This window comes from Micromesistius poutassou (assembly GCF_964030765.1).
Source record: "Micromesistius poutassou genome assembly, chromosome: 3".
NCBI lineage: Eukaryota > Metazoa > Chordata > Actinopteri > Gadiformes > Gadidae > Micromesistius > Micromesistius poutassou.
This window is the reverse complement of record NC_140273.1, coordinates 19517862-19532316: the sequence shown is the minus strand read 5'-3', so window position 1 is coordinate 19532316 and position 14455 is coordinate 19517862. Positions and strand designations below refer to the sequence as shown.

The 14455-nt window shown below is 45.3% G+C and overlaps 1 protein-coding gene and 2 long non-coding RNA genes across 3 annotated transcripts; all 3 read left to right on the top strand.

Annotated features, from left to right (window-relative positions):
• Positions 1-2680: 2680 nt before the first annotated feature.
• On the top strand, positions 2681-8231 carry LOC311341122 (uncharacterized protein; the record flags this gene model as incomplete). The annotated part of the gene is made up of 3 exons (XM_084466023.1): positions 2681-2839; positions 3005-3622; positions 8188-8231. The coding sequence occupies 2 exons, from the start codon at positions 2681-2683 to the stop codon at positions 3341-3343; spliced, it is 498 nt and encodes a 165-aa protein (XP_084322149.1). The 3' UTR covers positions 3344-3622; positions 8188-8231.
• Positions 8232-11676: 3445 nt separating this feature from the next.
• On the top strand, positions 11677-12636 carry LOC311340762. Its single transcript, XR_014633278.1, has 4 exons — positions 11677-11785; positions 12102-12164; positions 12333-12371; positions 12473-12636. It is a non-coding gene; the product is annotated as an uncharacterized lncRNA (long non-coding RNA).
• A 222-nt stretch (positions 12637-12858) lies between these two features.
• On the top strand, positions 12859-13968 carry LOC311340366. The gene is made up of 3 exons (XR_014633256.1): positions 12859-12931; positions 13203-13303; positions 13860-13968. It is a non-coding gene; the product is annotated as an uncharacterized lncRNA (long non-coding RNA).
• Positions 13969-14455: the final 487 nt, after the last annotated feature.

Genomic DNA, 14455 nt, shown 5'->3' with positions numbered 1-14455 from the left:
GGCCCCTAGACTCACTGTGGCCCCTAGACTCACTGTGGCCCCTCCTCCACAGTGTGGGCCCCTAGACTCACTGTGGCCCCTCCTCCACAGTGTGGGCCCTCCTCTTCACTGTGGCCCCTCCTCCACAGTGTGGGCCCTCCTCTTCACTGTGGCCCCTAGACTCACCGTGGCCCCTCGACTCACTGTGGCCCCTCCTCCTCACTGTGGCCCCTAGACTCACTGTGGCCCCTCCTCCACAGTGTGGGCCCCTAGACTCACTGTGGCCCCTCCTCCACAGTGTGGGCCCTCCTCTTCACTGTGGCCCCTCCTCCACAGTGTGGGCCCTCCTCCTCTCTGTGGCCCCTCGACTCACTGTGGCCCCTCCTCCGCATTGTGGCCCCTAGACTCACTGTGGCCCCTCCTCCACACTGTGGCCCCTCCTCCTCACTGTGGCCCCTCGACTCACTGTGGCCCCTCCTCCACAGTGTGGCCCCTCGACTCACTGTGGCCCCTAGACTCACTGTGGCCCCTCGACTCACTGTGGCCCCTAGACTCACTGTGGCCCCTCCTCCACAGTGTGGGCCCTACTCTTCACTGTGGCCCCTAGACTCACTGTGGCCCCTCGACTCACTGTGGCCCCTCCTCTGCATTGTGGCCCCTCGACTCACTGTGGCCCCTCCTCCACAGTGTGGGTTCTCCTCTTCACTGTGGCCCCTCGACTCAATGTGGCCCCTAGACTCACTGTGGCCCCTAGACTCACTGTGGCCCCTCCTCCACAGTGTGGGCCCTCCTCTTCACTGTGGCCCCTAGACTCACTGTGGCCGCTCCTCCACAGTGTGGGCTCTCCTCTTCACTGTGGCCCCTCGACTCACTGTGGCCCCTAGACTCACTGTGGCCCCTTCTCCACAGTGTGGGCCCTCCTCCGCATTGTGGCCCCTAGACTCACTGTGGCCCCTCCTCCACAGTGTGGGCCCTCCTCTTCACTGTGGCCCCTAGACTCACTGTGGCCCCTCCTCCTCACTGTGGCCCCTCGACTCACTGTGGCCCCTCGACTCACTGTGGCCCCTAGACTCACTGTGGCCCCTCGACTCACTGTGGCCCCTAGACTCACTGTGGCCCCTCCTCCACAGTGTGGGCCCTCCTCCTCACTGTGGCCCCTAGACTCACTGTGGCCCCTCCTCCACAGTGTGGGCCCTCCTCCTCACTGTGGCCCCTAGACTCACTGTGGCCACTCCTCCACAGTGTGGGCCCTCCTCTTCACTGTGGCCCCTAGACTCACTGTGGCCCCTCGACTAACTGTGGCCCCTAGACTCACTGTGGCCCCTCCTCCACAGTGTGGGCCCTCCTCTTCACTGTGGCCCCTAGACTCACTGTGGCCCCTCCTCCACAGTGTGGGCCCTCCTCTTCACTGTGGCCCCTCGACTCACTGTGGCCCCTCCTCCACAGTGTGGGCCCTCCTCCTCACTGTGGCCCCTAGACTCACTGTGGCCCCTCGACTCACTGTGGCCCCTAGACTCACTGTGGCCCCTCCTCCACAGTGTGGGCCCTCCTCCGCATTGTGGCCCCTAGACTCACTGTGGCCCCTCCTCCACAGTGTGGGCCCTCCTCTGCATTGTGGCCCCTCCTCCTCACTGTGGCCCCTCGACTCACTGTGGCCCCTCCTCCACAGTGTGGGCCCTCCTCTTCACTGTGGCCCCTCCTCCTCACTGTGGCTCCTCCTCCTCACTGTGGCCCCTCGACTCACTGTGGCCCCTCCTCCACAGTGTGGGCCCTCCTCTTCACTGTGGCCCCTCGACTCACTGTGGCCCCTCGACTCACTGTGGCCCCTCCTCCTCACTGTGGCCCCTCGACTCACTGTGGCCCCTCGACTCACCCCCTTCTGTTGAGGGTTTTGTGCAGTGGTGTTTACAGTGTTGTGTGTGGTGTTGATGGTATTACACTTTGGATGGTGTTGATGTTATGCTGTGGATGCTGTTTACAGTACTGTGGCTGGTGTGGATGGTCCTGGTGGTGGTGTTGATGGTGTAACAATCTAGGTGGTGTGGTTGGTGGTTTTGATGGAGTTATACTGGGTGGGGTTGATGGTATTAAACTTGGTGGTGATGATGGTGTTATACTGGGGGGTGTTGATGGTGTTCTACTGGGTGGTGTTGATGGTGTTCTACTGGGTGGGGTTGATGGTGTTCTACTGGGTGGTGTTGATGGTGTTCTACTGGGTGGTGTTGATGGTGTTATACTGGGTGGTGTTGATGGTGTTATACTGGGTGGTGTTGATGGTGTTCTACTGGGTGGTGTTGATGGTGTTATACTGGGTGGTGTTGATGGTGTTATACTGGGTGGTGTTTATGGTGTTATACTGGGTGGTGTTGATGGTGTTCTACTGGGTGGTGTTGATGGTGTTCTACTGGGTGGTGTTGATGGTGTTATACTGGGTGGTGTTGATGGTGTTCTACTGGGTGGTGTTGATGGTGTTATACTGGGTGGGGTTGATGGTGTTCTACTGGGTGGTGTTGATGGTGTTATACTGGGTGGTGTTGATGGTGTTCTACTGGGTGGTGTTGATGGTGTTCTACTGGGTGGTGTTGATGGTTATACTGGGTGGTGTTGATGGTGTTATACTGGGTGGTGTTGATGGTGTTCTACTGGGTGGTGTTGATGGTTATACTGGGTGGTGTTGATGGAGTTATACTGGGGGGTGTTGATGGTGTTTAGGGAGCTGTGCTGGAACAAGGGGACCGTCCTGAAGGCGTTGGTGGATTACATCCGCCGGCTGCAGAAGGAGCAGCAGAGAACCAGAGACCTGGAGGTCCGACAGAGGACCCTGGAGACCAGCGACAGAGCCCTGGAGCAACGGGTCCAGGTACCACACCTGGTACACACCCAGGTCACACACCTGGTACACGCCCCCAGGTACCACTCCTGGTACACACCCAGGTCACACAGCTGGTACATACAGGTCACACACCTGGTACCCAGGTCACACACCTGGTACCCAGGTCACACCTGTTTCCTTGTTGGTTCTCAGGAGCTGGAGCTCCGTTCAGGCAGCCTGTCCTCTCTCTCCAGCGGCTCCAGCACCTCCTCCCTTCACCCCAGCTTCGCCTCATCCGCCTCTGCTATGGCGGCCATGTTGAACCCGCCCCTGGTCTCCATGGTGACCACGCCTCCCGACCTGGAGCCCTTGAGCTTTGCGGAGCTGGAGGACCCCCGGGGAGCCCCGCCCGTGTTCTCCCTGGACCTGCTGGGTCTGGGGGTCCTGGAGGACCTCCTGATGGAGGAGGCTGGAGGGGCCGCCCCCCTCCCCCACGGAGCGTCCAGGGGCCGCGGCAGGAGGAGCCGCTTCAGTGTGGAGCAGCAGGACTGAGGAGCCGCGGTGCCGCGCCGCGCCACCAGGGTTCACCTGCAGTGCGTTTACGCGGGGAAGCCATTGTTACCTGTACACCGCCATAGACATCTTATAAGTAGACGCAGCATTGGCTGCTGTGACGCGAGAAATTCGGCCGCCGTCTTGGAGTGGTGATGAGCAGCCTGAGCTGACAGCTGACAGGTCGCGTCTACAGAAGAGAACAAGGATGCCGGACTGGTGTTCCTGCTCAAATGAGCGGACCGTCGAAAATAGGAATCAGGGGATTACTTTTCACAAGTAAGATTTAACATTAACGTACTATTGGTTGTATTTTGTGAAAAAAATATTACCACTGAGTTGAGAAGGAGCGAAGATCTTCAATAGTACTGAAATCGTAGCCGCTAGCAAACAAGAGTATGACCATAATTGAATTGTTTGTCAATGAAATGAAAAAATTACGTAGGCCTACTTCAGTGTTTCCCACAGACCAGGTAGCAATGTGCCAGTTCAATGTGCCAATTCAGACCAAAGATTTGCGACGCAACTGCTTGCAACTCGCAACTCCTTGCGACTCCTTGCGACGAGACGGGCTGAGACGTTCTAAAAACCGGGCAGTTCACACTGCTGCACCGGGCGGCGATTATTTTTATTTTGGTTGAGAGTAGGCTAGAGTTGCTGTGTTTCGCCATTCTCCACTACTTCTGCATTTTAGTAATTCGCTGGAGCTTAGTTTGTTTAGATCCTGCTAGTTGCATTGCATTCTTTCGTAGTGGCGACTTCTCGACTGCAAGGGAAGCTCGGCTTCACCTAAAATTTCGAAAATTAAATGGTCAGAATTTTTTTTTGATTAAAAATGCGTTAGAACACATCCATCTCGAAGACGAGTTCGTTCAGAATCAGCTGCTTATCGCAGGTCGACTGACTCGATTTCCTTCTCATACACTTAGGCCCTACCCAGCAAACATTTTCTCGACCTGCGTCGAAGCGAACAAGTCCAGTCGACGTTGAGTCACGACGTGACTTCATTTCGACATGAAAACATAATCATTAGAGGAAATAATAAAGTCACAACGTGACTTTATTTCGACCATTTGGCGACATGAAAACATATATGCGTACGGAAATGTTGTTTTTGATTAAAGCTTGTTTGACAGTGGTGTAACTGAATAAACACTGTTTATATCGCTATTTAACTTAACAACGATGTAACTTTGTAACATTAGTGTGAACGGTAATGTTTACACATTAATTATGTTATTAAAAAGTGTTATTAATCCAAACGCAATATGCTATCATGTATATGGCCAATATTGGTGCTAAAATGTTTTATTCCAGCATTTACTCAAGTTCCATTTAGGAACTATTTTTCCTTGCGCACCAACACGTAATCCCAACAACAAATTATCACTTTGTCCTCTAACGCGTGCACACAGTCGTCACACTGCGCACCAGGTGATTTGTTCGCAGTCAAGGCAAGCGTCGAAGTTCCAGGTGAGTTCCGAAAATACACTCTTATTTAAAATGAAAATGTATTTGTAAAGACATTATCCTTTTTTCATTTGCATGCTTAACTGTTTAAGTCTACATGGCATATTCTCATGGATAGCTTGTTTTCGTATTTGTAACGTTACATACGAACGGGGAAGGGAAAGCTAGCATGCTAACATTAGCTTAGCTCAAAAACGGCCCGCTTTGGAGCCCCAAAGCGGCCTGCTGGGGGGTAGCAGCATCCCGTTTCGGGGCTAACGTTAGCTGTGTGTTCTTGAAAATAAAAGACGTGCATAGTCGGGTGGGAAAGCACTTTTCTCGTGCATTAGTCCTGTGAATGTGGTTAATGTGAGGACCGATTCTTCTCTATTTATTCGTCATTATTCAAAGAGGGAGGGGTGATAGCTACTGATGTTGCTAGCTAAATGGACTTGATGTAGCAGACAGTTGCTGTTTAGGCTGGGGGGCTAGAAGGCGCATGCCCTACACCTTTTACAATAAATCACAGGAAGGTGCATTATCAGGATTTAACAGATATAGTTTATATTCATACAAATGTAATTAAATAGTCTGCTTACTGTTTTGAATATTTAAGTTGATGTTTAAATAAAATGTGAAAATGTTAAAATGTGAGATTTGCAATTATGAAACACATTTTACAAATGGGTCTATACAGTTTATTCATTAAATATTTTTTAAATGTCTGCTATTAAAGGTAGTATTCAATGTGTTAATTCGGATTTAAATATGCAACTGTTTATCATAAAAAAATATTATAAACATGGATAATAGGCTATGCTACATGTAAAGCACAGTCTCCAACCAGGAAGACCATGGAAGCTACTGATGAAAGACACTGATGGCACCAGTATAAACTTGTATCTTTTGTATCATCTTTTGTTTTGGCGTAGCGTTGCAGCTTTGTTTTATAACATAGCACAATGGCTTCAAACTACTTGCGTGACTGGAGAAGACTGAAGTCGAGAGCAAATGATGAAGCACAAGACAGTGATGCAGAAGATGATGCTGCGGAAGATAATGCTGCACAGGAATGTACCTCCTTGCACGACTCTGAGGAGTCACTGGAAGCAACCACTTCACAGCAGGGAGAACTGTCCCTGGTACAGCAAGGGTTGTCAGATGATTCAGAACTCCCTGGTACTTCAACTGATGAACAATTGATGGCTACATGCAGTCATTCCGATTCTGACGAAGAGCAAACATTGGACTTTGAGCATGATGTCGTTGATTCGAGTCAGTCTGATGTAGATCATTTTGAGACAGACGATTTAGATATTGAGACTGGAACTCTAGCTGGAGATTTGGCTCAATGGGCAACATCCAACAATCAAACTCTAACAGCTGTTAATGGTTTGTTGACTATTCTGAGAAAACATGGCCACCGTCTTCCCAAAGACGCCCGGACACTTCTCCAAACTCCCAAAGATGTAGAATGCCAGTTCAAGTGCAATGGGCAGTATGCATATTACGGTCTTGAGTCAGGCATTCTTGACTATCTTACCAAAAATGCAACTTTCACAGGAGACATAGAATTGACGTTCAACGTTGATGGGGTTCCTGTTTTCAAGTCCAGCAAAAATCATTTTTGGCCCATCTTGGCCACTTGTAATGGTGCAGATCCATTTATTGTGGCGCTGTATTTCGGAAAGGGCAAACCCGAACCACTAACTGACTACGTACAAGCCTTGCTCGAGGATTTAGCTGGTTTGCTGGAAAAAGGAGTTGAACACCAGAACGTAGTTCACAAAGTGAGCATTAGGGCATTTATCTGTGATGCACCAGCTAGAGCTTTTCTCAAGTGCATTAAAGGCCACAACGCAAGCCAAGGTTGTGAGAGATGTGAAGCTACAGCAACACGCATAGAGAGTAGGATGGTTTACACCTCTACAGATGTCAGTCCCAGCAGAACGGATGAAATGTTCAGCCAATTGAAGTATGCGATCCATCAGAAAACGCCATCTCCTCTTCTTGATGTGGGGATTATGTGCGTAAATCAGTTTCCTCTGGATTACATGCATCTGGTGTGCCTTGGTGTTGTGAAACGCATCCTGGTCTTTCTAATTCGAGGACCCTCAAAGTGCAAACTGCTACGGAGGCAGCAGGAGGAATTATCAGAAAGGCTGCTTAGCCTTAAGGGAGCAATGCCAGGGGAATTTGCAAGGCAGCCCCAGGCTCTTGATGAAATTGACCGTTGGAAGGCAACTGAATATCGCCAGTTTCTCTTGTACACAGGGCCAGTTGTCTTGCGCAGTGTTCTTCCACAACCCCTCTACAGCCATTTCTTGACATTAACAGTTAGTATGTCTATTCTGCTAGAAAGTGACGCAGAGAAGAGAAATGAGTACTTGGATTATGCAAGGGATCTCTTGATTCACTTTGTCGATGCAAGCATTGACTTGTACGGACAGATATTCCCCACGTACAATGTTCATTCTTTGAAACACTTGCACGAAGACGTCAGATTCTTCAAGTGCTCGTTGAATGATCTGTCGTGTTTCCCTTTCGAGAACCATCTTCAGGTCATTAAGAAAATGGTTCGCAACAGCCGCAACCCTGTAGTGCAGGTCACAAAAAGGGTTGCAGAGAAGGCAGAGACCCATCAACTGCATAAACGGCGAAGACATACTCGTGTCATTTCTGCTAAACCACAAGACAGATGCTTTCTGCTTCGGAACGAGGACTTTGCCTTCATCAATGAGAAAAGAGGGGATGGAACAGCAGTGGTTGACGTTCTCAGCCCAGATGACACGGCTGATCTCTTCCAGGATCCCTGCAGTTCTAAACTCTTTAACATTGTTTATGTGGGGAGCTTTGAAAGAGCTAAGCGGAAACTCATGAGGATTGAAGATCTGGACAGGAAAGCGGTTTGCCTTCCCTATCAGGATGGGTTTGCCATCTTCCCTCTACTGCATGCAGTGGAGAAATAAAGTTTGCATTTGGTGGTATGTTAAATGTCACACCGTCGTTAATAAAGCATCTGACCGATGCTTACCTAACCCTAGCATGTTTTCTGTGTTAATGAATTATCCCCATTATTTCTGTAATTTTTATTTTTCTCTTTGATCTTTCACTAACCCTTTCTGTACCACTAGGTAGCTTGTGGGCTTTCCCTAATGAGTATATTTAATTAGTGGAATGCCTCAGTAGGTGAATTGGTTTGGTGACTTTAATAATAATTGTTGGGATACTGGCACTGATGATGTGGTGGAGCACAGTCATTTTTCGCATGTCCTTGTCTATTGTTGTGCAAGCATGGATTGCTGACGTTGATTAACAGCTTACTTGACTCGTATGGCATATGTTGTCTGTATACTCACACTTTGTCTGTCAATGCTATTTATATTTTTGTTTAGGCTGTCATGGAATTTGTCCAAGCCACGTGGATAGCAAAAGGTGTCACACAACAAGGTGCGGTGCCAATTACCTGGATTGATGAAGAAAAACGAACATTGAGATGGCCCAAGTGTGGTGCCACCACTGCCCTCAATAGGAAACTTGAACCTGATGATGGCTGGAATGCTTTTCCCCTCATCAAATATAAAAAAGATAAGGGTAAGGACATTGTTTCTACATCAAGGTACTCCTGGACTCTTGTACTCAAGAGTTGCCTGGCACACAAGTGAAGAAATGTTACATAACACATCACATCTCAAGTCCCTCATCACCCCTTTAATTATATTTATTTATCTTTTGAGTCGTTTTTTTCTTTTGGTTGCTGTGTTATGTTTTAGGGAGGTTAACTCTCCTGTGCTTGCCTCAAACGGTCTGATGAAATATATTTTTCCACAGATTCTGCAGAAATCGAGGTGAATACTCAACTTCTATTTGAGGAACCTGAAGAGGAGAAGCCCAAAAGAATCCGAAAGAAACGTCTTTTTGAAGACTTCGTTCAAGGTGAGTTTTTGGTATTTGTAGTATTGCTTTTCACTTGTTGTTGATGACGGAGTAGGGATGCTTGTCATGTCTTTTAATAGTGTATGACCCATGTTTAATGCTAATTCAAAAATGCTCATGCTGTGATACATGCAGATATGCCTTCTCCAGAATCCCCAACAGTTTCTGGTAAGCATTAAAGTGGAACCCCCCCAACCCCCCTGTTATACTTTATACATGGCATAAGTAACATCTTACTTCCAACTCTTAACATTTGTTCAGATGCCTATGTATGTATATGAGAAAATATATCTTCTTCCACACAGAGAAAAAAACTCTAAAGCCGTTACCACAACCACCGAAGAAATTTAAGCGGAAGGTGACCGACATGGCAGGTAAAAGTTTAATGTGGGTGGACATGGAGAGCATTGTTAAGGTTAAGTTAATGTTTAGCTTCGGTAGACTCAAATAAGAAAGCGAAGCAAAGCCTTCAAATGCACTTCAGGCAGACAACTCGAGTCACGTTGCATGCAAGTGATACACACACTACTCCTACACAACTTATCAAGTGCCCCCCTCTCAACAAGGCAGGCAAGATCTATTTAAGCTTCCCGTACCTGCTAACGCACTTTCACATTGCCATGTTGCCGCTACACTGCTCAGACGGATAGTTACTGATGGTTACTGCTGCACAGTATTTCTGCTGCTTACCACACATCATCTCACCCCCCTCCACCCCAGCATCCACCTGTAGGCTCTGATTAAGGTTTCCGGGGGGGGGGGGGGGGGTCCCTATTGTCACTCCCTGCTCTCTTAGGCTAGACAGGTGTGTGCTGCAGGGACTGACAGGATCAGTGCCTACACACCAAACTAAACTCTGTATATATTTGCATTCATTCTCAATATTCTTTTTACGCAAGTTGGCAGACTGAAGATATTATTTATTGTGATGGGATTTTAATTGGAATGCAGTATAGGATCTACATTTCACCAAAATGTATTGTGTTACAAGGTGTGCTAATTCACATTGTGTATTCCAGGTCAAAGATACTCTAAAAGGCAAATTTTGCTTGTTTGTTTTTGGCTTGAGCTCACTAGTGATGTGTGTTACGGTAGCGTCATCGCACAACAACATTCATAAAGTAAAGATAATTTATATCTATAGGTTCCCAAGGGCTCCAGAGACCTTCATTTCAGACCGCCACATCATCCAAAACCCCAACTGCCAGCTGCACCGCAGTAAAGGATCGCACACGTAAAATATTTTTTTGATGATTGTGCAAAAGTGAACTTGGCAGGAACCGTGTTGCAGTTCTATGTAGTCATCCTTTATTTATTTGAAATTGTTTGTTTTCATGTATGCAGATAGTAAGAGTCAAATGCAACACACAAGCAGTACAGGTACTTTGGGAATTGCCCCTAGCAAATACAACCTTCAAGGTAAGTGCAATTTTATTGTTAAATCTTAATGCTGCCGTCACAATGTTTGATATCCAGATTTGAACATTCCCCAATTAAGGCCAGTGTTGTATAAAAGATTTTAAAATTATGTATAGCCACAGGTTCCCGAGGCTTCCAGAGACCTTCAATTCAGACCGCCACATCATCCGAAACCCCAACTGCTAGCTGCACCGCAGTAAAGGATCGCACACGTAAAATATTTTTTTGATGATTGTGCAAAAATGAACTTGGCAGGAACCGTGTTGCAGTTCTATATAGTCATCCTTTATTTATTTGAAATTGTTTGTTTTCATGTATGCAGATAGTAAGAGTCAAATGCAACATACAAGCAGTACAGGTACTTCGGGAATTGCTACTAGCATATACAACCTTCAAGGTAAGTGCAATTTTATTGTTAAATCTTAATGCTGCCGTCACAATGTTTGACAGTTTACATCCAGGTTTGAACATTCCCCAATTAAGGCCAGTGTTGCATTTATTAATTTAAAATGATGTATAGCCACAGGTTCCCAAGCCTCCAGACTCCTTCTTCAGACTTCTTTTCAGATTGGTCATCCGTTTCAAAGACCAACTGCTACCTTTACAGCAGCGGAGGCTCTAGCACATAAATCGTCTTTGCTAAAGATGTGCACAACCTTATTGTGCTGGATTTGTTATTGTTTTTAGGCTTGATGTAGTACTTTATTTGACCTGTTTTGTTGTCAGAGCTTGTAAGGCGGTCCCCACGCCTTGAAGATAAGAGGACCCTTGCATCACCACCTACTCGTGGGAGAGTCACCTTAAGAAGTAACCATATTTTCTTTACTGCCATATCCATATCATTTAATGATTTTTATTGGTATTTGTTGAATGACATATTTCTCTAACTGCAGTATTCAGTGTATGGTATGCATGTTTTGTCAGGGTCACCAAGACTCCAGACTCCTTCGCCTGTGATTGGCTCACCATGGAAGAGTGTTGCAGTGGAGACCCCAATACGTAATTACTTTTCAGTATAGGAAGTGCACTTGCTAACCTAATGTTGCTAGGTTATTTATTTTTCTGTGACAGCAGATCTGTTATGATTATTCTAATCTGCGTCAATGCCAGGAAGACATGCGCACACCCGACATCAGAGCTTGAGAAGTAGTTCATGTGATCTTTCATTATAAAGCTGGAGCATTTACTTGTGTGATTTTTGTCTTTTAACCTGCTGTGATTTGTTATAGGGAGCCCAACTCAAGGAGAATTTGATTTGAGCCAGGGCAGTTCCACTCCCACACGTGACTTCTCATAATGGCCGAATTGCAGTTAGTAATGGACTTTTGAAATAAGTTTGGTTTGTGACCCACTTTTACTTTCACTTTTACAAGCTACTCAAGTGAGGAAATGGTTATGGCTGTGAATTCTGAGTACACCACAGAGCTGCTTCATAGGCTAATGTTTGTAAAGTTTGTCATCGGAAATACAGCTTAGATAACACACTCGTAGCTCTACAAATATGTTGGTGTCTTCCAAATATTATAATTTTCGGTCGTGTACTAATTAGTAATTTCTTTTCCAAGATTTGAGCATTGCCTCCCCCAATGTGTTAGCGATGGGTCCACCTTCGAGAGTCCAAGAAGGGGACACCGAGACGTAAGTGCTATTTTAGCTCCTTCAACTTTAAGAAGCATGAATGTTTTCAAATCTCAAGCTGCACTCAATTGTAAAGGGATCCAAGTCAGACTGTTTTAACAAAACATCATACATGTATGCAGCTGTCATACCAGTAGAGTTCTTTTGTTTGAAGCACAACACTAACTAACAACACTGTCAATGTCAATCGCAGTTAAGGTATTTTGGATGATTGCTCTGGGTGTGAATGTATTACTGATTTGTAAGGGAAGGTCAAGATGTTATGTTAGTTCTTGTCTTGCCTTGGTATATCTACAATCTGTCCTTTTTGTTTCAGGTGGTGCGAGCCAATTTCATAGACGTACTTCAACCCCAGTGTCTGCATTGAAGGGGAAGAAAAGTAGGTGAAACTTCTCCCTTGTTGCAATTCTGCTGCCATTTCATTGTAATTTGGATTTATTTTTATTTTACATATCCACTTATGTGCTGTATAAAGTTATTGTTCCTGCAATGTGGGTCTTGTAGTATTACAATGTTTTGGTAATTGTACTTTGCCTGTGACCCACAGCAAATCTGAGAAGCAACCCATACCCAATGTCAGCAGAAAGTAAGACAATCTTTATGTTGCTGTGTCATTACTCATGTTGGAATAATATCTCAAAAGCTTTGCTCTGGCTGAGTAGTTGTTAACGTCTTATAACATTTCAGAATTCCAGAGGAAGGTGATGACGATGTTTATCCAAGTGAAGGACCAGCTGCAGCGCATAGAAGCCTCACTGGGGACACACACTCTATGCACAATTCAGCAACTCAAAACAGAACAGGAGGTTCTGGAATTTGAGGAAAGCCTTCAAAATCGGGAGACACGAGTGACAATGGCAAGTTGAAATAAGTGCTGATACTAACGATTATTTTTATTGTTGATTATTTTATCAATGAGTTGTTTGGTCTATAAATTGTCAGAAAATGGTGAAAAATGTTTATCAGTGTTTCCCAAAGTCCAAGATGACGTCCTAGAATGTCTTGTTTTATCCACAACCCAAAGATATTCAGTTCACTGCCAGAGGATGACATTCTTGTTCTGCCATTACAGATAACCTTGTTGTCCAAAGTTGGGGGAAGCAGCATCAAGGATTGCACTGCGAAGTGAACAGTGAACATGAACAGGTATGTGTAATTTGAATTATTTAAATAAATATGATTTAGTGTGCCGTATCAATTGAATTACAGTAGGTAATAAAGGTAAAGGGAATATGTGGAAATTTGGCTAAAATTATAAAGAATTTAAGCTACACGTCTTTAAAATGTTATGTATATATTACACACTTTTTATATTCAGTTATTGTCACTGATTCAATGATGTAAACAGAACACCTTTTTGATGCATTGCATTTTTAGGGATATAACATACAGCATACTGACCAAATGTGTCTTACAGGCTCATGTCCAACAGAGTCATGTCAATCTTCAACATGCTTGGAGGGGGACAGCGTGACAAACGCTCCTTTCGGCGAACAAAGCTGTTTGAGTTGATCTTGGGTAAGACAGCAAAGATTAACATTACTAAAATTAGGTTTCTTTTGCCTCCATCTATCTGAGACTGCTTCATAATGCCACTCCTGAGTTGCTCCATTGTTGTTATTATATCACAAGTTATTAGTAAACAGCAGCTCCGGTCTAAAGTGTGGGTTAGAGAACCGTCTGTGTGCATCTGTAGAAAGAAGCTTCCACAAATATCTTCATTATTGCAGACAATTCTATTGAGAAATGATTGTTTTTATATTTCAGCTGATTATGCTCTAAACAGTTAATTACATAGATTTCAAAGTAAAGCCTGTATGTACTTAGACTTGTCATCGTATGTTATAGTTCAAATGGAATTTATTAAGTTCTATGTGGGGCTCATTGACAAACACTTTTCTATTTTCAAATATTGTCAAACTTCTTACTATCCCCCATCCTTGTACTGGTGTTTTCATGCACAAGATTATAGGCAGGAAATCTTTCTTTCGGGGGTTGACAGACCAAAATTGCAACATCAGAAGAGGTGCTCTGTAAAGATGAATATTAACTTTTTGTTGTGACTTCTTTCCAGCTGCTGTTAAGAGATGGAACTGTAAGGCCACAGACACGGAGATCGAAGCAGCCATGGGTCTGCATCTTAAACATGCGCCAGCAAGGACTGGGGGCATGGAAGTTTTGTCTTACTAAGTTTTATTTTCATTTTGTCTTGTTCTTGTTCATCTTGTTCTTGTAGGCCTTGTTCTTGTAGGCCTACTTTGGTAATAATAAATGTTTTGTTAGTGCACTTTATACCCTGAAATCCGTCTTTCTTTTAAGAGTATTAGGACATGTATTAATGCTTGATTTAGAGTATTCATAACTAAACAAAATATTATAGATGGATCTATCTAGCCAAATATTGCTATCCTTTTGATGTGACCAAATGCTCTAGGCTACATTTGGTTATATCATGTCTCATGTCGGCAAAGGGTCGAAATAAAGTCACGTTGCGACTCGACGTCTATTGGACTTGTTGACGACACGGTTTGAGGTAATGTTGGCTGGAATTGGTCGTTAATATGTTTACAACAGATTGAGAAATGTTCAATTATCTACATGCAGCACAAGAACTGCTTGTAGGTTCAGTGGGTAGCTATACTGAAAACCGTAAATTGGGGCACACTACAA